This window comes from Podarcis raffonei, chromosome 11 (assembly GCF_027172205.1).
Source record: "Podarcis raffonei isolate rPodRaf1 chromosome 11, rPodRaf1.pri, whole genome shotgun sequence".
Taxonomy (NCBI): domain Eukaryota; kingdom Metazoa; phylum Chordata; class Lepidosauria; order Squamata; family Lacertidae; genus Podarcis; species Podarcis raffonei.
This window is the reverse complement of record NC_070612.1, coordinates 55833517-55858682: the sequence shown is the minus strand read 5'-3', so window position 1 is coordinate 55858682 and position 25166 is coordinate 55833517. Positions and strand designations below refer to the sequence as shown.

General features: G+C 42.5%; 1 protein-coding gene across 2 annotated transcripts in view; it reads left to right on the top strand.

Moving 5' to 3' along the window:
• Positions 1–25166, top strand: part of LRRC2 (leucine rich repeat containing 2) — an 86303-nt gene that overhangs the window by 46068 nt on the left and 15069 nt on the right. For both annotated transcript variants that reach the window (XM_053408221.1, XM_053408220.1), the window contains exon 5: positions 4323–4459. In XM_053408221.1, coding sequence (XP_053264196.1) covers positions 4323–4459 — 137 coding nt within the window. The remainder of the gene's footprint in view (positions 1–4322; positions 4460–25166) is intronic.

Sequence of the window (25166 nt, the reverse complement as noted above, 5' to 3'; positions counted from 1 at the left end):
TTACTTTAATTACTGGTTTTAACGTGTTTAATAATGATTTTTTAAAAAGGAAGAAATAAAAATAAGAATAAATCATGACTCAGGAGTGACTGGGATGGTGCTGCAGCTACTAATTAAAAGTAAAATATTCTCAGGCATGAAATTACCAGGGAAACTGGATTTCATTACTGCTTTAACTACTTCCACTCAGAAGGCACAAAAATACATTGGTTGTTTAATTATTTAATTTAGATCTTCTTCTTTTGTACACCGACACAAACCATTGGATCATATAACGGCAATTGTGGCCCAGCTGCACTGGCTGCCAATTAACTTCTGGCCCAATTCAAAGCGCTGGTGCCCTGGTTACATATCTTTAGGCGCAAGGCAAAAATATTCCTATTTTCTCAGGCCTTTGGCCAGTTGAACAATCTATGGCCTTTAAGCTGTGTGTGTGTGTGTGTGTGTGTGTGTGTGTGTGTGTGTGTGTGAAGGCTATTGTTCTTGTTTGTTATTAAGGCATGTATTTTTGTGTCTTTATATTGTAAACTGCACTGAGATCCTCGGATAAAGAGCGGTATAGAAATTGAATAATGATAGTAATAATTTATGTCAGAATCTTCTATTGAAACCAATATAGTGCCATTGACCTTAATGCAGGCATAGGCAAACTCCGGCCCTCCAGATGTTTGGGACTACAATTCCCATCATCCCTGACCATTGGTCCTGTTAGCTAGGGATCATAGAAATTGTAGTCTATTTATGATGATTCCTTAACACTCATGAATGGCTCTGTGTGAGAGAGGTCTGCAGCTTTCGTTTTCCCTTCCGCCTTCAAAGATGTCAGGACCAGAGTGAGCAGAGGCCTTAGAGCTATTACAAAAGCAGTAATAGCAAGCAGGTGAAAGAGCTGTCCCCTAAGGGTCCAAGGGTACAAGAATGCCTGCCTCTTCACCTGTCGTTGCGGTTGCTTCCTTAGATCCCGGCTTTACGTCGTCTTTTGTCAACATCTGAACTGTTGCTGCTTTGCAAAGAGAAGGCAACTACAAAGCCTTCGTGTGTCCTAGAAGAAGTAGCTTGCAGTATAGTTTCAGGGAGATGCTCTGTTGAAGAATGTTTACAGAGAAGGGTCATAGCTCAGTGACAGAGCATCTACTTTGTATGCAGAAAGCTCAAGGTTCAATTCCTGGCGTCTTCAGGTAGCGCTGGGAATATCCCATCTGTTTTTTAAAAAATAATTTTTATTGGTTTTACAGAATAAATCACATAATTAAATTCTGAAATCAAACAAGATTCACCCAAATCTTAGGACTTCTCCCCTCCGTGGGTCCTTTAAATATCTTAATGAACTGCAAATTATAGTTCATCTGAATTATCGTTCTCCAAAATACCCAAAGTCCTTATAACATCGCAAGAGTTATTCAAAGATTAGGGAAGCTTTTAATGTTTGATGCATTACTGTATTTTAATATTTTGTTAGAAGCCCAGCCAGATGGGTGGGTATAAATAATAAATTATTATTATTATTATTATTATTATTATTATTATTATTATTATTAAAAGCTTGCCAAAGAGTTCAAGTTTTTACAGTGTACTTTTAAATACAATCTATATTTGTCCCATTCTCTGTTGAAGTTTTGATCCTTCTGATTTCTGATTTTCCCAATCAATCTAGCCACCTCTGCATAGTCAGGTAATTTCATCTGCCAATCCAGTTTAGTCGGCATCTTATCCTCTTTCTGTCGCTGGGCAAGCAGCATCCTTGCAGCTGTAGTCGCGTACATGAAGAGTCTTCTCAAATCCTTCGGTATGTCTGCACCTAAAATTCCTAAGAGAAAGGCTTCTGGTCTTTTGACAAAAGTTATTTTAATTTTTTTTAAAAAAAATCATTATATATCATTACCCATAATTCCTTTATCGTTTTACAATTCCACTACATATGATATAAAGGTAAAGGAACTCCTGACTGTTAGGTCCAGTTGTGGCCAACTCTGGAGTTGCGGCGCTCATCTCGCTTTATTGGCCAAGGGAGCCGGCGTACAGCGTACAGCGTACAGTCATGTGGCCAGCATGACTAAGCCGCTTCTGGCGAACCAGAGCAGCGCACGGAAACGCCGTTTACCTTCCCGCCGGAGCGCTACCTATTTATCTACTTGCACTTTGACGTGCTTTCAAACTGCTAGGTTGGCAGGAGCAGGGACCGAGCAACTGGAGCTCAGCCCGTCGCAGGGATTCAAACTGCCAACCTTCTAGGCTCTGCAGTTTAACCCACAGTGCCATCTGCGTCCCACATATAAGGTGGCCTCTTTTTCCTTACATTTCCAACAGACATTTGAGTTAGTCCTATACATTTTCGCTAACTTACTGGGGGGGGGGAATACCCCCTGTCTGAAACTTGGAGAGATTCTGCCAGTGCAGACCATGCTGAACTAGAGAGACCAATGGTCTGACTCACTATAAGGCAGCTTCCTATGTTCTGATGGGGCCGGCTCTGTCATTAGGCAAAGCAGTCCACCTCAGGCGGCATATTTTGGGTGCCGTGAAAAGGCAGCAAATAGCTACCTGCTTAATTTGTTGTTATATTTTCTTCGTCAGTGAAAGAGAGATGTGCATGTGGGATTTCCTGCCTCGGATGCCAAAATAACTTGGCTGGTCTTGGGCATAGCTGTCAACTTTTCCCTTTTCTTGCAAGGAATCCTATTCGGAATAAGAGAATTTCCCTTAAAAAAGAGGAAAGTTGACAACTATTGTCTTGGGTACTATGCACATTGATTTTGGAGGAGGGGGTGCCATTTTACTACTTTGCTTCAGGCAACAAAATATCTTCAGAAGCCACCCCCTGTAATGGGGCAAGAGACTAAAGGGGGATTTTCCACTCTAGAATAGAGTCACTTGTTCAGCCTCATCTCTGCCTTTGGCCCTTTATAGAAGTGGATCTTCATGGAATAGTTCTTGGTCACCGGAGTATGGTGTGCTTCATCACATGGCAGAAAAGAGAGAACACCAGGCTTTTATATTTTCTCTGTTGTGCTAGTCTCTTCTTCTGTAGTTTTGGTAGATGGCTACAGCAGGCTGCAGATGTGAGCTTGGTGGAGCATCAAATGTTGTCTTTGTAAATTAGTATATGCCAAGTAATATGGAGTATAACAGTCAAGAGATGTATGGCTTGTTGGACTATGGCTGGTGAGATCTGAGCAAACCGGATTCAAATCCCCACTCATACCTGAAACTCAGGAGGTGTCCTTGGGCCTGTCACTTTCCCTCTTCTGACCTAATTTAGCTCACCCCTGGATACCGTATTTTTTGCTCTATAAGACGCACCAGACCACAAGACTGGTTTTTTGAGGAGGAAAACAAGAAAAAAATATTCTGAATCTCAGAAGCCAGAACAGCAAGAGGGATCGCTGCGCAGTGAAAGCAGCAATCCCTCTTGCTGTTCTGGCTTCTGGGATAGCTGCGCAGCCTGCATTTGCTCCATAAGACGCACACACATTTCCCCTTACTTTTTAGGAGGGAAAAAGTGAGTCTTATAGAACAAAAAATACAGTATTTGTTTGTATCATCTTGAGCTCCTCAGTGAAAAGGCATTGTGGATGGGCAGACAGACAGACAGATCAATAATTCAAAATTAACATATACTTTTCATATTCTCCAACACTAGAGAGAATTGTGCTATCATGCAGTTGTCTTTTATGAGAAATGATCTTTTTTAAACAAGCAAGCAAGCAAACAAACAAAAACATTCTCAACCCACTAAGAAGGCGCTTCAGGTTAACTGGGCCAGCCAATTTAATTTGGTCAGTTATGGTGATGATTATATATATATATATATATATATATATATATATATATGTCTGATGTCAAGCACCATTTTATAATTAACATATTCATTATCTTAAAAGAGGTATTCCCTTCCATTAGAGAATGGTGAATCCTACATTTAAGATAATGTTTGTGTTTTGTTTAATCTAAAAGTGTAATATAAACACGTGCATCACCCTTTTCTTTAGAACTATTCCCTCACATGGAAATGTGTACATTTAAACTGTTAATTAATTAATGCAACTTATCAGCAATTGCATTAGGCTGCCCTAATTCCTCCCTCTCCTCCTCCATGAAATCATATCAGGTCTGTTTTCCCTGTCTGTATTAAACTGGCTCATCCAGATTTCTAGTTGATCTGTTGCTTTTGTCTTGGAAAACTTGCTCCTTACCACTGAATCGGAAAACCGCTTGGCCCCGTGTTTTCCAGGGGCCTCTTCTTGTTACAGTAGTCTCTCTTGTTGTTTCTGTAGTCATTGGAATTACTGCACAGCTGATCTAAGCTCACTTTATTTTGACAGGTTGCTTAAAAAACCTGCAAGAGCTCAATGTGAGTTTTAATCGCTTGAAGGCTGTCCCTCCAGAACTGGGAGACTGTGAGAACCTGCAAAGACTTGATTTGTCTGGAAATCTAGAACTGGCAGAGCTCCCGTTTGAAGTAAGATTTTTGATCTCACTTTTGGTAATCAATTTGGGTGGTGAGATATTATTATTATTATTATTATTATTATTATTATTATTATTATTATATTTTTAAAACCCATGTGACAAAATTGACTTTCGCAAGTGTAGTTCACGGCACAAAAGTGTTTTAATGGCAGTTTTAGAATCCATAAAACTGAAAAGCCTTGTTGCTGGAAGAGTAGGCCAGAGCAGATGAGTGTCTGTTTTATATATGACTATGTTACGGCTCTCATTGCGCTAGTGAAAAGGAGAGCAAAATCATGCCAGGAGGTACTTTGTACTGGGCTAATAATAGTGTAATGGGTGTCTGCCAAGAAAAACAAAATTATGCAGACAGCTGGATGCATGCAATCTACTACTACTTAGGCGTGGCCTATTAAAAGCGCATGGCCAGGTTCCAAGGCTGCCATCCACAGCAAAACCAAAAATATTTGGCAGAGGTTCAGTTACATACATTTATGTCTGTGGTCCAGCTAAGATCTTTCTACAAATTACGGAGACATCTCACCATGGAACATTCAGCTCTGTGACAAGATTAGGTGTGCACGCTTAATAGAAAGGGAAGGGATTCATCCTTGTCTGGTCATATCCATGGGGGAGTGTAGAATACTCAGGAATAGAAAGGATTTGCATGTAGTGAGGCCTTCAGTGCCAATCAGGAGAGGCAGGACTGAACAACATGGACCCAACAGTCTGATTTTCTGCAAGGAAGATACATGCATCGGAAAGAAGTTAAAGTCCTGAACAGAGAAGAATGGCAGATTAAGCTGATGAATTATGCCGAAATGGCAAAAATGACTGGAAGAATCAGAAATCAGGAAGACCAAAATTTTAATAATAGGGAAAATTTATAATCTATTTTAAAAATCATTGTAAACAGTTAAAAACGTTAGTAGGATTGGAATAACACTTGTAGTTTAATGGTGAATTTTGGGATATAATGGAGATGTAAAAGATTTGGATTATTATAAAAGATGCAGGAGGAAATGATTAATAATAGGACCCACAAAGAGGAGGAGGGAATTCCAGGAGATTCTGTGGAATCTTGTTTTTATGACATATGTTGGATATGTGATTGTAAAATCTTAAAATTGAAAAACCAAATAAATAAATTTGTAGATAGATGCATCCATCTTATGCATGTAGAGCAAAAGTAGATGCGAAATCAGTGATATCAGATTTGCAGATCTCCAACATCTTACTTGGTATATGCTTTATTTGTGTACAATATATGTAATACGTTGGAAATTTGTTTAAAGACTGACACCTTAAATAGCCTTCTTAATACAGTATATTACTAAAATTTGCTGTGGAATAACTGGTATTTTAGACTTACGTTGACATGTAGCTATTTGGGGGTTGGGGAATTCGTTTTGTCAAAAGCTCCTTGATTTAATGCGAACAGTTTTTAGTTGCCAAGCATGTGGCTGCAAGCAAGTAAGATTTTAAGGAATGTGTTTGCAGTCACTGCAATTACCCTTGGAACAGTGCCAGGTGAGTCTAACAAATGTAGAAGGCAGCAGCAGCAGCAACAAAATTGCCATTCTGCTTCCTATTTCCACAGGGAATGCAACACACATTTTCCAAGGGTGCTGAAGCAATGGTCTGTCTAAAACAGAGCCAACATGGCAGAATGCTTTCTTATGAATCAAGATTGTGGGAGTCAGTGCATTAATTCCCAGAAAAACAGCATTTGCCCTGTAAGGGCGGTTCAAAAATTCACCCTAGCATACAATTCTAAGCACACATCAACTAGGTGTAACAACAGGTGTATCTTGGCTCCCTTGAACCCTTGGTAAGGAGATTATTGGTGCCTCTGAAGCTGAGACCATGGACCAGAAACTTAAGAAGTTCATTTCCCGCCTGCGTTTTTTGCTCTACCAGTGACTTCTTCTTCCACAGCCATTGGGGTCACATCTGCCTTGCTCTGTCTTCCTTCCTTCTCCTTTGTCAGTCCATCTGTCTGCCTTCCTTCCTCCCTCCCAGCCACCCAGAGCTAGAGTGTTGTGCTGGTCCCGAGGGTTAACCGTGCGGTGAGGTCCGAGTCCAGTCCGAGGGTGCGGTATGGTGGCTGTCCGTCAAAGCTGAAGCTGGGTCCAAGGCAGGGAGTCGGGTGAGGTCAGGAACTCTGGCAGAAGAGCAGGACAGGGTACAGGCAGGAACAGACTACCAACAATGTTGCTCCCGCAACCTGGGACTGGGGCTGGCTGGCTTTTATCTGCCCTGAGGCATAGGGCGGCCCTGGTCCACAGGTGACTCGCCTCTCCTGGCCTGGAGGCGAGCACTCCTCCTGAGGGAACTTAGTTCCCTCCGCCTCTCTGCCCGGAGCCTCTGCAGCTCAGAGGAGGCTGGAGGGTTACCGGACCCAGAGGCAACCTCAGCTTCCTCTGACAGGGCTGAGAGTGGAGCACCTGCAGGCAATGGGTCCTCCATCACTTGAGGAGCCAGAGCAGACTCAGCTGATGCCTGCACCTGAGGATCCAGCACAGGTGAGGACCCTTCAGGCTCAAGCCCCAGCCCCGGCTCAGCTGATTCTGGAGGTGGGGACTCCTGTGCAGGCTGGGATTCCTCAGGTTCAGCCTCCAAGTTCGAATCCCAGGCCATCACAAGTGTAGAGGCACAATTTTTGTGCCTCCCCCCGGCCTGCATCCTTGCCAGGGGTAACCTCACCAACCCCTAGGTATGCCTCTGTGTGGAACACATTTCTAAGTAAACCTATTGTTCCATGATCAGTCCCTCTGTGTATTTTGTGGTATTTGTAACCTTTTAAATCTGGGATGCAATTATCCTGAATGTTGTTAATAGGCCATTTTAAAGCACTCTGATGAGTGTGGTTCTTGTGTACAGGGAATTCAAATGCTGATTTTAGAGTCACTTGTGAAAATGTACTTCCCAGAATATTATTAATGTTACATAGAATAATAGAATTGTAGACTTGGAAGGCACTACCAAGAGCCATCCAGGGACGCGGGTGGCGCTGGGGTCTAAACCACAGAGCCTAGGGCTTGCTGATCAGAAGGTCGGCGGTTCAAATCCCTGCGACGGGGTGAGCTCCTGTTGCTCAGTCCCTGCTCCTGCCAACCTAGCAGTTCAAAAGCATGTCAAAGTGCAAGTAGATAAATAGGTACCACTCCAGCAGTAAGGTAAACGGCATTTCCGTGCGCTGCTCTGGTTTGCCAGAAGCGGCTTAGTCATGGTGACCACATGACCCGGAAGCTGTACGCCAGCTCCCTTGGCCAGTAAAGTGAGATGAGTGCCACAACCTCAGAGTTGTCCGCGACTGGACCTAATGGTCAGGGGTCCCTTTACCTTTACCAAGGGCCATGTAGTCCAACCCCTTGCAATGCAGAAATCTCAGCTGACGCATCCAAGACAGATGGCCATCCGACCTCTGCTTAAAACGGCTAGGCAACCTAAGGCCCGGGGGCTGGATGTGCCCCAATCGCCTTCTCAATCTGGCCCACGGACAGTCCAGGAATCAGCGTGTTTTTACATGAGTAGAATGTCTCCTTTTATTTAAAATGCATCTCTGGGTTATTTGTGGGGCCTGCCTGGTGTTTTTACATGAGTGGAATGTGCCCTTTTACAGTGGTAACTCAGGTTAAGAACTTAATTCATTCTGGAGGTCCGTTCTTAACCTGCAACTGTTCTTAACCTGAAGCACCACTTTAGCTAATGGGGCCTCCTGCTGCTGCCGTGTCACCGGAGCATGATTTCTGTTCTCATCCTGAAGCAAAGTTCTTAACCCAAGGTACTATTTCTGGGTTAGTGGAGTCTGTAACCTGAAGTGTCTGTAACTCGAGGTACCACTGTATTTAAATTGCATCTCTGGGTTATTTGTGGGGCCTGCATGCTGTTTTTACATGAGCAGAATGTGTCCTTTTATTGAAAATGCATCTCTGGGTTATTTGTGGGGCATAGGAATTTGTTCATTTCCCCCCCTCCAAAATATAGTCTGGCCCCCCACAAGGTCTGAGGTATGGTGGACCAGCCCTTGGCTGAAAAAGGTTGCTGACCCCTGGCTTTAAAATATCCAAGGAAGGAGAGTCTCTAAGCTTCCAAAGGAGATCATTCCACTGCCAAACAGCTCTTACTTGTCAGAAAGTATTTCCTGATGTTTAGTCGGAATCTCCTTTCTTGTTACTTGAAGCCATGGGTTTGGCGGTTGTGGACTCTCCTTCCTAGGAGGATTTTAAGCAGAGGTTGGGTGGTCATCTGCCCTTGATTCTTTAGTTGAGATTCCTGCATTGCAGAGGGTTGGACAGGATGAACCTTGGGGTCCCTGCCAACTCTATGATGCTAGCAGGTGTGAGAGAAAGTCAATCCTGGCATTATGTGTATTTAATTTATCTGGGTTTGCATTTCTGTATTACATTTCCTTTGGAGAGAATGTAGTTCCATCTTTGTTGAACCCGTATTCCCATTGCTTCCACAAAGAGGGAAGGCAGGGTCACGTAAACCATCTGCCAAATATTTTCACTTGCCCCTGCAGTGTTTGCCAAATGTCTGTCAATCTAAGGAAAGCAGCAGCTGTGTTCTTTTTCTGGGGGAAGGGCGTGGTTTTGGGGTGGGGGAGGGGCTGATATTGGCATAGCCTATAATTCCCAATATTAGCAGGAGGGTGCGAAAATGGAAAGGGCAGGTGGTGAGGTGTCAGTTGTCAGAGGAGATTTGTGGAAGTATTAGCACTGCGTGAGCTTCTATAAATGTTTGGGAGATGCTAGGACAGGGGTCGGCAACCTAAGGCCTGAGGGCCGGATGTGGCCCAATTGCCTTTTCAATCCGGCCCATGGATGGTCCAGGAGTCAGCGTGTTTTGACATGAGTAGAATGTGTCCTTTTATTTAAAATGCATCTCTGGGTTATTTGTGGTGTTTTTACATGTATTAAAAAAAGCTTCCTCTTTGAACACTGCTCTTCCAGACGTGGTTTGTTCCTAATCTCTAGCAGTTTCCAAGTACTGTAAAGGTGTAACCGCTGCAAAATCAGGGTCACATTGTGTGGAGCACCTATTGCATGACAAGGCCCCGTGCCCCATAGTTCCCTTATATAATGAACACACAAGGACACAGATAGTTTAGGTCATGGGTAGGCAAACTAAGGCCTGGGGGCCGGATCTGGCCCAATCACCTTCTAAATCTGGCCCGCGGACGGTCCGGGAATCAGCGTGTTTTGACATGAGTAGAATGTGTCCTTTTATTTAAAATGCATCTCTGGGTTATTTGTGGTGTTTTTACATGTATGGCTCTGCTTTCCCTTGGACCACATTAGTGAGGCTTAGAGAGGTGTCTTGGTTTCTGGGTAACCCAGGACCTCCATACTCACTGCCCAGGCTTGCACCCTGGAGAGGTCACTTCAGTGCTGCTAACACGGCAGTTTGACTTCAGCCCCACAATAATAATAATAATAATACCTTTATTGTCAATGTACAACCTGTGTACAATGAAATTAACCGAGCCTCCTTCCCCCCACAAAACACTCAATCTCTTTGCACTCTGTGTGCTTGTCGCACAACACACCAACCCCAAAAGTCAGTTGCAATATATTATTTTCCATTCAGCAGCCTAACAGCCCATGGATAGAAACTGTTCTTTAGCCTGTTGGTACGACCGATTATACTTCTATATCTCCTGCCTGAGGGTAATAATAATATTAATAATAAAAATAAATTTTTATTTATACCCCGCCCTCCCCGGCCAGAGCCAGGCCCAGGGCTGCTAACACCAGTAAAATTACAATAAAAAACATAATGGTGGGGGGGACCAATTTTAAATACAGGTTAAAAATACAATTTAAAATGCAACCTCATTTTAATAGTAGCCCATAGATCAAAACCATAAGGGGATGGAAACATAAGGGTCAGACTGAGTCCAAACCAAAGGCCAGGAGGAACAGCTCTGTCTTGCAGGTCCTGCGGAAAGATGTCAAGTCCCACAGGGCCCTAGTCTCTTGTGACAGAGCGTTCCACCAAGTGGGGAGCCAGTACTGAAAAGGCCCTGGCCCTAGTTGAGACCAATCTAACCACCTTGCGACTTGGGACCGCCAAAGTGTTGTCATTTGTGGACCTTAAGGTTCTCCGTGGGGCATACCAGGAGAGGCAGTCACATAGGTACGTGGGTCCTAGGCCGCATAGGGCTTTAGAAGATTAAAGAGGTGCTGACCGGGGTGTGAATCATCCCTGAGACTTTTTCTTGCTCTCCTAAGACATCGATCCCTTGCGATGTCATCTAGCAGACTATCTAGCAGGCATGTTAGAGTTGAAGTTCCTGACCTGGACCTTGTGCAGAGTAGAAATGAATGCTCTCTGCCATGAAAAAAGAGATCCAAAAGGTTTGATGGCAAAATGGTCTAAAACTAGTTACAGAATAAAACATTGCGAAAATACAAAGTAACACATTGCACTTAAACAAGCCGGCAATACAGTCCAGTCATCTTTAAGTCCTAATACAGTCCATCAACTTTCTTCTCTCTGGTCCCAGAGAGAGATCCAATGCAAGCAACTTGCTTGCTCAGGATAGCTGAGCTGAGCCACAACTGCTGCCGCCTCCCATACCTGCTGAGATTATGGGTTTTCAGGTTTCCCAGGGATGAGTCATCACTTAGCACACACACTGAAATGGAAATACTGATGTAACATACCCTGGCCCCTTGTGGCGAAAGACAAGTAAGAAATGATGATGTTGCTGATGCACTTAAAATAGTTGATAGTGTCTATTAGGAGCAGAGGGAACCATCTTGAACCAGAAATCCAAATCTTAGGCATGAACAATCCGAGACTCACCAGACCAATACTATATATTACTGGCACAAAAATGGAAGCAAGAAGAATTACCGATGAAAGAAGAGTGGCAAATGAAATTAATGGACTATGCAGAATTAGATAAATTAACAGGAAGGATACAAAACCTGCAGGGCCAGAGATTTTTAGAAGACTGGATTAAATATTTTAATTATTTAAAAAGCAACTGTGATAAACAGATTATGCTAGTAGGATTGCAAGAAGTTCTGTAAGGAGGATTATGTGAAATATTGCAAGGAAGATTATGAAGAGAACTATTAGTTAATGATAATGAAAAGTAATAGAGAAATTAAGAAATGCAGAATAAGTGATAAAGAACGGAAAATTTTCAGAGGCTGTTGATGGAAGTCTAAAATATTGTATAAGATAAGAAGTTATGTTAAATGATTGTTGGAAATGATATGTTAAAAAATTAATAAAAATGGAGAGAGAGAGAGAGAGAGAGAGAGAGAGAGAGAGAGAGAGAGAGAGATACTCACCAGACCATACTCCACCTATCTCTGCCCTCTGGGCTTGTCCCCTCTAGCATTTAAAAACCAGTCATGAAGGGCTTTTTCTCACATCCTTCTAATGTCCAAGAGTTGGCCAAATTTCAAGGAGCAGTCAGGAGCACATCTCCAAGTGCTAATTTTCAATATCAACAAAGGCAAATGGAAACGAAAAAGATATTTAGAAAAAGTTTGCTCAGTGCTTGTGAATATTTATTGGATCGATTAACTCCCTTTCTTTCGGGGCTGTCAAGGAACAGCTCTAGTTACGCATATCTATGGGGAAAACTGTGCCACCCGCATAAAAGAATTCTATTCCAGTCAGGAATCTGCTTACTTAACAATGAGATTATTTCTTCTTCTTGCCAATAAATGTCAAACTTTGGCTAGCATCTTTCAGAGGATTTCTTTCAGTCCCAACAACCATACAAGTATAAAAGTTGGATTGAAAGTTCATCATCACGTGTTATATTCAAAAGGCACAATGCTTCTTTATGGCAAACCGGATCTGCTATTAAGGTAAAGGTAAAGGTACCCATGCCCGTACGGGCCAGTCTTGACAGACTCTGGGGTTGTGCGCCCAACTCACTTAAGAGGCCAGGGGCCAGCGCTGTCCGGAGACACTTCCGGGTCACGTGGCCAGCGTGACAAAGCTGCATCTGGCGAGCCAGCACAGCACACGGAAACGCCGTTTACCTTCCCGCCAGTAAGCGGTCCCTATTTATCTACTTGCACTTTGACGTGCTTTCGAACTGCTAGGTTGGCAGGCGCTGGGACCGAGCAACGGGAGCGCACCCCGCCGCGGGGATTCGAACCGCCGACCTTTCGATCGGCAAGCCCTAGGCGCTGAGGCTTTTACCCACAGCGCCACCCGCGTCCCGGATCTGCTATTAGCTGAAGGATAAAAAAAAAAGTAGCTTTCCCAGTTGTGAATATATGATTCAGTAATGCTACATGTAAGCAATTGCCATTCTGCTACACCAGCATCCATCAAACAGGCAGATAACATCTCCAACGTATCAGTCATTGAAATGTTGCTGCTATAATAGCACATTGCCAAAGATCAGTGTCTTTTAGCTATGCCTTAACATTTACCTCCCATCGTTTCCCTTGACATTTATTTAGCATCTGCCATTGCTATCCTATTCCAGGGTTCCATTTTACTGATATTATCTTTGAAAATGTTCTCAATATTTTCCACCCTGAAGTGAACAATCACTGATTTTTCCCCCTCTGAGGGGAGAAAGCAGCTAACTAGTGTTTTATAGTTTGCAACATAACTGTATCTTTTGGGGGTAAGGTGTGTGTGGGGGGGGTTTATATTTCTCAAATATGAATGTTTGCAAATAAAATTACCTCTGTAAGAACTTCTTGCTTTATGTTTCAGAAAGGTTTTCTTTTTTTAATGGCAGTTTATGTCAAACGAACCAATAGCTTACATTGCAGTAGTTCCTACTTACATCAAAATATTGTTCTTCTTCTTGTTGTTTAGCAGTCTGGTTTACTGGGAAAACAATTCTGTATTAGCTGGTTCTGCAGCCTGCAGAAAGGACACTGAAAAAAGCAGCAAATTAAGGGCAGACAAACAAAATTATTGGCAGGCCCTGACATCTAATGCTTCATGGGTGGGCGAAAATCATTCTTGCTTACTTTGTCTGCTACATTTATTTGCATGTTTAGACCTTTAACCTTCCCCTTAAATAAATTCAGACAAGACTCAAATTTTGGTTTGGTTTTTGGCAGAATTTAGGCCACAACTTTACTGATTACAGCAAGTGAGCGGTTGCATAGGCTCTGGTTCGACTAACTCCCTGCACCATTGCAGGTAGTGCTGACCCGGCACCAGCATAGGTCAGCCTAGGGTGAACACCTGGATAGGTGGAAAGCCGGGGTCAGGCTAGTCCATCACCCAGAAGTCCCCCTGGAGTCAGGCACAGGCACAACCCCCTCACAGGGTTGACCAAACCATTGAGTCCCTGGATTCCTTTAATGGAATACCCTTCACGTAGGGATGGCGAGAGTGTTCCCCCATCCCTATCACCTGAACCAGAGCCTTACAAGTTGTGATGATTTGCTATGTGGCAGGTGAAACCCAAATGACAACAGCCAATCAGCCAAGTGGGGAAAATTCCTGCTGTGCCCCTGTCCCAACGACAGACGACACACGACGGCATAGCAAGGTCAAGTGCAAGCCCTAAATATTGGGAGAGGTGGGTGGGTGTTCCGAATGCACGCACCGAAAGAGGAAGCTCAGGGTCACGTGCATGGGCATATATAGGTCCCTCGATCCATTTGGCTAGCGACCCATTGGCCTGATTAAACCCAGCATCAAGGGACCTACCAATAGGGTGTTGTGGCTTACCAATTGTACCCACCCACAACACAGGGTTTGGTTGTCAGGTCGCACCGCAACACGTGCCCTCTTTGAGGGAGGACATGATTTATGTATTACGGTACTTGAGTATCCATGGTCGAACTGTGTCCTTTAAATTTGCAGAGCAAATATGCATACCCAGAAAGGACCACTTAATAGTTAAGGCACAACAAATCTATGTTAAGTGGTTCTTAGTACACACTTTTGCTTAAGAGCATAAGGAGTGCTTTGTTGCATTAGACCAGTGTCCCTTTAATCCAGCATTCTTTGCAGGAAACGGCATTTGCTACATGATCCACAGCTGCCTATCTCCTGCTAATCCCTGATTTAAACCTTGTGTCGGCTGTTTATCAGCGGCTTTCCTCACCGGCTCTGTCTAACAGTGTTGGACACAAGGATAATTCACTCATATAAAAATGTGTCTGTGCCCAACTTGGGGCCAGCTCAGTCATTACAGGCCCAGATGGAAATGGCCAAAAATTGTTACCCTGAGCCAGCACTCCACATAATGGCTTTAAACAGTTCAAAGCCACTTTCCACCTTTTTCTACCTAATTGGGAAGATTCACTTTCAACCAGCACTGCAAAGTCTTGCCAGCTTTTGGTACTGGCATAGAGAATCTCTGTGCAATCATGTCAAGCAATGAGGAAAATGGCTTTCAAATATTTCAGCCTCTGTGTTGAGTGAAGCTTGTTGTTTGCTTGGATTCTAGCTATCATTTAGCCTGAATTGGCTCTTTTTGTTATTTCTGTTTTAATTCTGATTTTATCAAAATATCATTGCCAATCCATTGAAAACATTATTGTCAATCTATTGCATTTCAATATTTTCTGTGTTATCCTCCTGCTTCACACCCCACACCCCAGCACCAGTCTTTCTAGTTTTGACTGACAAAAGGCATTTGTGAGGAACTGAGATTTTACTTAGAAGCTTCTTCCATGCTACCTCTGTCCCTAAATGCTTCCTGCTCTGTGCAGCGTGGCATAAGCGATGAATTGCCCCCTAATTATCAGTAGTCAGTTCCTGCTCTGCACAATCAGAGCTTTTACTGCTGCTTTATTCAACTCCCCCCACATTTTCTTAAAAAAAATATGAAATAGCAATATTTCTCCCCCCCCCCAAAAAAAAAAATTGAGAGAAAATTAGCAATTAACCTTCTCTATGTAGAAAACACGAACCGAGCTGATTCATCATTAACACCATGCCATACCATGTTGATCAGGAAGCAATTAGAACCAGAAACTGCAAGGAAACTGCTTATACAGTAGACCCACAATGTACTCTGGGGCACAGGTGAATTTAGGGGAACATGACTGGTTTGGTTACACTAGGTGCAGAGCCTCAGGGACATCACAACTATTATTTAGAATGGAGCATAAGAGGTGCGGGGGGGGGGGCAAATTCTGGCATTGCACAGGGCGCTGCTGAAATTTGAGACCTTTGTACCCGCCACTGGTGGGGGTTACATATGCCTAAAGACAAAATCACGTCTAGTTAAAACCCATTGGTTTAAGGGCAGGTGGGATTGCAGAAGTTATTTTCCCTGGAACCCCATCCCCTTTCTGCCCCTTAATTTTTATATTTTTGCCACATATGTAAATCTGAATGTGCACAAGCTAAATGCACCTAAGTTGTGGTCTTACTGTAATTTATATTGCTGGGGGACTTTTGTGGAGCTTTAGCATCAGTTGTGACAGGGTGAGCATGTCCAGGATCTGGGGAGCCATCTCATCCCACAAAACCTTGCTAAGAGGAAGGACCATATTGTTACATAGCTCCAATGAAAATCCTCCCCCAAGTTCTATGGTTTAAATACAACAGATAACAGGGTCACTTATTGTTATGTACTAAGCTTGGATCCTAGGACATTAGGCAAGTAGGATCCTAGAATGCAACAACTGATTGGCTTGCAGGAAAAGACCAATCATGCTCCAGGAGGAAGTTAATCAGCCTATTAGGCTGGTAGGATCGTAGAATGCAACAACTGATTGGCCTGCGGGAAAAGACCAATCAGGCTCCAGGAGGGAAGCAGAATCAGCCAATCAGACAGGACTCATTGTGTAAATAATGTATATAAAAGCCTGAGGTTTGGGGGGGCAATTCAATCACTGTTTTACAAGCTGCAATAAAGAGCATGAAATCACTACAGGACTCCGAATATATTTCACTTATATTTCAAAATTAACAATTCCAGTCCAACGTTTCATTAGCTTGACTGAACGTTTTCCGCTCAGCTTTTGTCAAGGGCAGATATTTAAACATCCCCAGAAACATTGCACATGAATGTGCCGGACACGGTAGAACATATTCTTTTTTACTGTGCATTGTACAACTAGCTACTCAGACGTGCACTATCCCCTTTCTTGGGTAGTCCAACATCATGGCACAATGAAAATATCAGATTCTATCTGTCTGACATTAACCTGGAAGTAACCTCAAGGGTGGCTGAGTTTTTGTCAATAGTTTCTCTTAGAGTGGTGATTGGCACCATTTAGCGAACAAAACTCCAATGAAAATCCACATTATTACATATTTTAACATGGCTGTTTATTTGTATATATTTTAAATTTTTATATCTGGATGTTTTATGATGGCCTATACTTGCAATGCCTACTAAAGATTTGGCGAAGTAAGTATTGTTACATAGTGCCTTTCTTCAGATTGACATTACATTAAATATATTACATACAAAACATACATCTCATATCTCACCTTCACCACCCCTTCCACCTACCTACCAACAAAGACACCGACATACTGTGGTTATTGTCTTCCAACCAGTCTCATTGTGTAATTTTTGTCAATCTTTAATCTATGCACTTTTCATATTCCTTATTATGTTTATCCTTTATGATAGTTACTTCCTTTCTCTTGTCTAACTTTTCTTTTCCTCTCAACAACAAATTGTTGCTTTTTTTGTGTTGAACATATGCTATATGATAATTTATGGACCTAATACTGTAGATATCTAAAGCCATTTGCACATAATAAAATATGTATTTTATCAAAGTAATTGTTGAACTAAATACAATTAAGAAGAAGTATATTAATAGTGAAATACAATTAAGAAGTATATTAATAGTGAAATACAATTAAGAAGAAGTATATTAATAGTGAAATAATTATTAAGTTCTAACTTAAAATGATTGGGGGTCTATTACTTACATCACAGGAGCCTATACAACACAAAACTCTGTTGCTGTATGTAGGTTTTATTTCATTTGTTTTTTTATCTAATATTTTGGAAATGTACATTTCCCTTTAAATTTTTTGGGGGCCCACAAGAGAGTGGGGCCCTAAGCTATAGCTTGTTTAGCTTATACGTAAATTCGGCACTGGGCTGGAGGAGGACTGGCCTGGTGATGGCAGCACGCAGCCTTGAGGATGGCAGATGGGTGGCCAGGCGATCTGCTGCCTCTCCTGATCTACTCCTTGAGCCATGATGCTGATCTTGGATCATGGTTTGGCTGGCCCTGTGCAGGTTTCAGCTTGTTGGAATATGGCACATGAGTTGAATTTAATTGACTATATAGCTTTGTTTCGGAGAGGTAGCCAAGAACTAAAATGATCACAGGCCTCTCATTCTGACATGCTACGAAATGGGCAGCTCACACTAAAACTACAAGCAGGTGACCTTATCAGCGGATCCTTTTCAATGACAAAAAATAAATAAAGCAGAACTGAAAACACACCCATTAATCAAACAACTCTTTCCGTTCAGGGACGTGGCGTCCTTTTCTCTCAGCCAAAACTTTCACTGCCAGAGAGTTGGGAAGCAAAGCAACGGGGGTCTTCTGGAATGTTGCACAGGCTATATTTTAAAGCAGAATGATTAAGATAAGCAGAAATATAGGTCGTTTGTCAAATAAAGATGACAATTTTGATTAAAAATGAGGACAGCAGTAATGGCGGCTGGGTAGTTTGACTGTCAAATGTGGTATAAAATGAAGCTTGCACAAAGCTTGCATTATAACTGATTCAGAGTTGGATAACAAAGTGCTTAAAAAGGGGGAAATATAGAGGTGGCAAAATAAACTGCCGAGGTAAAACTGATAAGCTTGGTGCACTTGTTTAAAAATAAAATGTTACCGAAGGTGCAAAAACCCATCATTCTTCTAAAGGAAATAAAATGTACATGACTTCCTTTATTAAATATACTATTCAGCTGCCATAATTTCCTCTGTGTCCTATACCTCAGGGAACTGTTGTTAGCATTTCAGGGAGTTGGGGGGGGGAAATGAAATAAAAACTCGGCTTGGCTTCCATGCCATATAGAAGCCAGACACAGTTTGTTAAATATAGCCCTACATGAAAGAGCCCAGAGGAGCTGTTCTTTACACAGTATAATCAGAACCCCATATAAATTCTGAGGCACAGCTAACCCAAGTTTCTCCTCTCCTGCGTTAGTCCATTTCTTCATATTTCTTTGTCACATTCCATTTCCAAGGGATTATGAAGTAGAAGGGAGGCACTCTTTGTGATATAAAACTAAGAAAATTGGGGAAACCAAACAGCCCACAGTAGGTGTGTATATATGCATCCCCCCCAAGTCAGACCATTGGTCCATCTAGTTCAGTATTATCAATGTTGTTGTTGTTGTTGTTTAGTCGTGTCCAACTCTTTGTGACCCCATGGACCAGAGCATGCCAGGCACTCCTGTCTTCCACTGCCTCCCGCAGTTTGGTCAAACTCATGCTGGTAGCTTCGAGAACATTGTCCAACCATCTTGTCCTCTGCTGTCCCCTTCTCCTTGTGCCCTCCATCTTTCCCAACATCAGGGTCTTTTCCAGGGAGTCTTCTCTTTTCACGAGGCGGCCAAAGTACTGGAGCCTCAGCTTCAGGATCTGTCCTTCCAGTGAGCACTCAGGGCTGATTTCCTTAAGAATGGATAGGTTTGATCTTCTTGCAGTCCATGGGACTCTCATGAGTCTCCTCCAGCACCACAATTATCAATTATTATCAATAGTATTATCAATACAGAGTGTCAAATACTCCAGGATTTCAGATGGGGGGCACATTTCCTGCCTTCCCTGAAGATGCCAGGGTATTGAACCATGGGCCTTCTGTACATCACTCAAGAGTTATATAACTAAAAACGTAAGACTAAAGACGTATATTCAAGTTAGTCTTCTGTGTGTTCATTTGGGTACATTAACATATGGGAATTGGACAAAGATGGTACCAGAAAGAAGCAAATAGCTTTCCCCCCACAGTGCAGAGCTTATCATACAAACTGGATGACCTGTGTTGGTCCCCAAAATCTCATCTGCAATGTTGTTTCCAGGTTTGGCAGTCCCTTGGGCAACGTGCCCTAAGAGCACCTCTCCCTTGGGGTCCAATCCACACAACTGTTGAGAATTCTGTTCCAACTTAAGGAACAGACGTGTGGAATTGTTGCATGTCACATGTCTGTTTACACTGTTTACACTCCAGCACAGTATGCTGGGAACTTCCGTTTGTGTATAGCTTTCGCTGTTCTTTCCGAGACGACATGAGAGAGAGACGACATGTTTCTTTGTTCTGATTTATGTTTAATAAATCTGTAGCTGTAGAATGACTTACGCCTCACGCCTACTTCTGTGTGCGCAGTACACTCTGCTAATTGCGTGCCCTGGCTTTTGAAGTTCGGGTCGCTGATTTACGTCAGAGCACGGGCCGATGAATGGAGACATCTTTTTTTTTTTTAAATAAATGTTTATTGGGATTTTACAAAACATAGAAATCAAACAATCACATAAATCAAAACAGAAAACAGAAAACACACACTTAATAAAGAAAAGAAAAAGAAAAAGAATCCACTTTTAAGTTTCAAGGTTCTATATCCCTCTTTCCTGACCTCCTCACGTCTCCCTTTTTTGTATTCCTCTTTATTCCGTCAAATTCAGCAAATTCTAACCCTCTTTCAAACCTCATTTATAATTATATATTCCCACTTATTATGTCTCTAATTTCCCTTATCTTGGTCCTTTACTCCACCTTATATACTTTGACATAATATTATTCTAGTCATACCCCCCTTCTCTTTTTTAAGATTCTTTTTTCATAGCTCTTTTAACCATATCCCAAATGCCCTGTTACCTTCACATCCCACATCATTTTAACATTCAAACATTTTACAATATTTCTGTAGATAATCCTTGAACTTTTTCCAATCCTCTTTCATCAACTCTTCTCCCAGGTCTCGGATTCTGCCGGTCATTTCTGCCATCTCCATATAGTCAATCACTTGCATCTGCCATTCTTCCACGGTGGGCAAATCTTGTGTCTTCCAATATTTAGCGAGAAGTATTCTTGCTGCTGTTGTTGCGTACATAAAAAATGTTCTGTCTTTCTTTGGCACCAATTGGCCGACTATGCCCAAAAGGAAGGCCTCTGGTTTCTTTGGAAAGGTAAATTTAAATACCTTCTTCAGTTCATTATAGATCATTTCCCAGTAAGCCTTAACCCTTGGGCACGTCCACCAAAGATGAAAGAATGTTCCCTCAGCTTCTTTACATTTCCAACACTTGTTGTCAGGCAGGTGATAAATTTTTGCAAGCTTAACTGGGGTCATGTACCACCTGTAAATCATTTTCATAATATTCTCCTTTAAGGCATTACATGCCGTAAACTTCATACCGGTGGTCCACAACTGCTCCCAGTTGAATGGAGACATCTGAGCTGGGCTTGCCAGCTGGCCTCCCGGCCCCTCTGCAAGTCAACAATAACCACTTGGAGATCCCAAGGAAGGATTCTAGTTTGTCACTGCTGGTATGCTTGGAGGGGACAGGTGAACTTGCAACAGCAAAGATGTTGAGGAGCAGGGACAGAGGCTCTGGAGACTGGATTGGACCCAGAGAGGGTGTACACAATGAATCCTGGCCTTGCTCATATGCCCTATGAGTAAAAAGTTAGGGGGTGACATCTGACTCCAAGTAAGTTAGCAAAAATATATAATACAGGTACAAATATCTATTGGAGATTTAAAGAAAAGGAAGTCACCTTTTATCATATGTGGTGGTCCTGTAAGGTAATAAAAACATTCTGGGAAATGATATATCATGAGATAAAAAAAATGTTTAAATTAACTTTTGCAAAAAAACACAAAAAAACCAAAGGCTTTTGTATTAGGAATTATAGGTTCAGATATTCCAAGGGAGCAGAAAAGACCTTTTATATATGCGACAACAGCTGCCTGGATGTTATTAGCCCAGAGATGGAAAGAAGATAAAGTCCCTACCAGAGAAGAATGACAAATTAAATTGTTGGACTATGCTGAAATGGTGGAACTGACCAGAAAGCTCAGAGACCAAGAAGACCTAAACTTTAACAAAGAATGGGGGGAAATGATAATTTACCTTAGAGACCACTATAAGCAGGATTGCAATAACACTTTTAATGTAGCAAGTACTATGGAGATAATGGAATTATATAAAGTATGGATAACTGAAAAAGATGCAGTAGAAAAGGTTAATAATTGGACCCATGGAGGGGAAGGTGAGAAGTCCAGAGATTCAAAGGAATCTTTAAATGTGGATGTATATGGTTGTTTTGTTATAATTCTATACCTGTAAAATCAAATAAAAATTATTATTTTTTTTAAAAAAATAGGGTGTAGCAAAAGTCCAGCATCATCTAAAACCATCGAACTGCTTTGGTGACAGAGGAAGCTCAGAGGGATAATATATGGACCTTAAGGCTATCCCTCCTTCAGAACTACAAAGGAAAAACATAATATAAGAATGCTACTGGTTTTGGAACAAAGTACAGTGGTACCTCGGGTTAAGTACTTAATTTGTTCCGGAGGTCCATTCTTAACCTGAAACTGTTCTTAACCTGAAGCACCACTTTAGCTAATGGGGCCTCCCGCTGCTGCCGGAGCATGATTTCTGTTCTCATCCTGAAGCAAAGTTCTTAACTCGAGGTACTATTTCTGGGTTAGCGGAGTCTGTAACCTGAAGCGTATGTAACCCGAGGTACCACTGTATGCCCCACTTTGGGCAAAAGATTCCAGCAATGCAAGAGTTTGGAGGAGAAGATCCTTGTGGTCCCTTCCAACTCTCCAATTCTATGCCACTCCAACAATCTCCCCCTTCTTCTCATACCTATTTGTATTTCATTTCCCAGCACTAACTGACAAGCTGTTGTAGTGCATTCCATGTTGCTAATCCAGAAAACCTGAGACTTGAGGTGAAGTTGCTTATAGAAATGCTGTCTTTGGCACCCAAATAACTGCATGCTCTGCAACAGAGATTACTTAAAAGCGGTAGAAGATCAGCATCAAAATAAATTGTGAAGCAAGAAAAGATTTTGAGTACCAGAGAGAAAGAAACAGGAACAAGCACCCGTACAGTGGATGCTCGGGTTGTGAACGTGATCCGTGTGGGATGCACGTTTGCAACCCGCAGCATTTGCAACTCGCAGTGCCGTGCCTGCGCATGCACGGGTCACAATTTAGCGCTTATGCGCAAAGTGCAATTTAGCACTTCTGCGCATGCACAAAGCACCGAAACCCGGAAGTAACCTGTTCCGGTACTTCCGGTTTCGCCGTGGTGCACAACCCGAAAATGCGCAACCTGAAGCGTCTGTAACCTGAGGTATGACTGCACTTACAGATCCCCTTTATTGCGGTGGCACTGTGTTCCAGTGATTCTGCTCCCACTTCTGGGACAATTCCAGAAAACAGCTATTGTGGGAGAGGGACACTAGCATCAGACTAGCACCACCAGGGTTTCAATTTCAAATCCATAAATCTCAGCCATAAAGCTTACAAAGCTTATTACTCTCTTCCAGGCTAACCTGCCTCATGGGGTTGTGATGACAAAAAAGCGGGAGGAGAGCCCTGAGTAATCATTCAGACCAATCAGTCAATTATCCATTATATTTCCCATGTACACCCTGTCTATTTAGTGAGTGTCTTATTAGTCGTGAAATATTATTCACGTTGTTACACCTTCATATTCACATTACATAATTTTTTTGCAGTCTAGCAGTTGGCCTAGGATGCTGAAATACTTGGCAGCTTCTGAAGGACATCATGACTGACCAGGTCTTTTTGAGATAGGAAAACAGGGATCTTTTTACAGGGGAGGAGGTGACAACTTGTTCACTGACATCTGCTTGACCTTTATATACCCTTGCTGCTAATAAAGTTTGGCATTCAACTTGAATTATCTCTGTGGCCATCTTGCTACCAGAAGTCTCTTACTGCTTACTTGCTTTTCCAGTTCGATATTCAGAGTTCATGACATGGCTTCAAGCACCCAGCAATTATGGGAGATTTTATTTCGTTTCTTGTTAAAATCAATGCTGTACCTATCGTTGGTAATTTGGACAAAGACAAGACTTAATGCAGGATAATCAAAATGGCATAAGCAAGCTCTTCATTCTCAGTCTTACCCCAGTATTTTCAAGGGTTGATTTATATACCATCATCTTTGGTTTTTTTCCCTTTCTGTGTAAGAACTGCTCCCAGTAATCTGAATGCATGGAGCGAGTAGCATGTGATCCACTGGCACACAGGTACACTTTGAAATATTGCTGTGGTTCCAGAAATGGTTGCAAATGTTACTTGTGTGCTATTGGTCCATAGAACACTTTCTGTATGGAACCTGTGGTCTCCATTTCCCATCACCTTCAACCAATATGGCCAATGGCCAGAGATGATGGGAACTGCTAAACTCCAACAACACTTGAAAGAAGAGTTTGGATTTGATATCCCACTTTATCACTACCCGAAGGAGTCTCAAAGCGGCTAACATTCTCCTTTCCCTTCCTCCCCCACAACAAACACTCTGTGAGGTGAGTGGGGCTGAGAGACTTCAGAGAAGTGTGACTGGCCCAAGGTCACCCAGCAGCTGCATGTGGAGGAGCGGAGACGCGAACCCGGTTCCCCAGATTACGAATCTACTGCTCTTAACCACTACACCACACTGGCCACAGGTTCCCATCCATGCTGTGTACTGTAATGGTTGGGTCTCTCTCACAGAAGCGAGACAACAATTAACTCTGGTTTATTCCTCAAAACACACAAATCACTCTGAAGCTCAGTCACTCAGCATCTACTTCCAATTTAGCTGTTGCCGAGTCTGAGTTCCGCCCTTCCTCTTCCCACTTTTAAAGCCCCACTTACACTTCCTTTCCTGTTCACGCCTCTCATTAATTCTTGCGAGCCTATGCGACTTGGGATAGGCTATTTCCAGTAGCCCTCCCTCTGAGTCCAAGCTTAAACTGTGTCTTCTCCCTGGAACTCCCCCTTCCTTCTCCTTGTTCTCGGAGCTCAGGCTTCTACTGCAACTTGGCTGCTCCTCCCTTGTTCCTGCCTAATTACCTCCTCCTGTCTCTCCAAGCTCTCCCCCTCTGTCAGCAATGGGATGCAGCTGACATGTACCATGTGATATAAGTTTGATGACCAGCTTTGAGGACAGGGGCCACCAATTAACTTGGTTCACAAGGTGGTAAAGTCCAGAAGTTCCTGAGGCCCCGAAACCAACAGCTCTGAACAATCTTCAAATAGCAATAGCACATATCTTAGCCTTAAATTAGGCTTGTTGTTTTTTCTTTGTTAAGGAAACATATGTAAGGGGGGAAAAAAGCAATAGACATCGAGAATAACACTATGTTGGCATGCAGCTTGGTTTGCTTGCCTGAGGTGCCTGGGAAGAGGAAAGAGGGCCTTCTCGGTAGTGGCACCTGCCCTGTGGAACGCCCTCCCACCAGATGTCAAAGAGAAAAACAACTACCAGACTTTTAGAAGACATCTGAAGGCAGCCCTGTTTAGAGAAGCTTTTAATGTTTGACTGACTATTGTATTTTAATATTTTGTTGGAAGCCACCCAGAGTGGCTGGGGAAACCCAGCCAGGTGGGCAGGGTATAAATAATTATTATTATTATTATTATTATTATTATTATTATTATTATTACTACTACTACTCAGTTTGTACATCCCACACTTTCCATTCAGGTTAAAATGATACCTTGCTGGTCTCTCACCCACAGCCCTTCAAAATCATTTCAGTGCTCATGAGAGTTAGTGACTGAG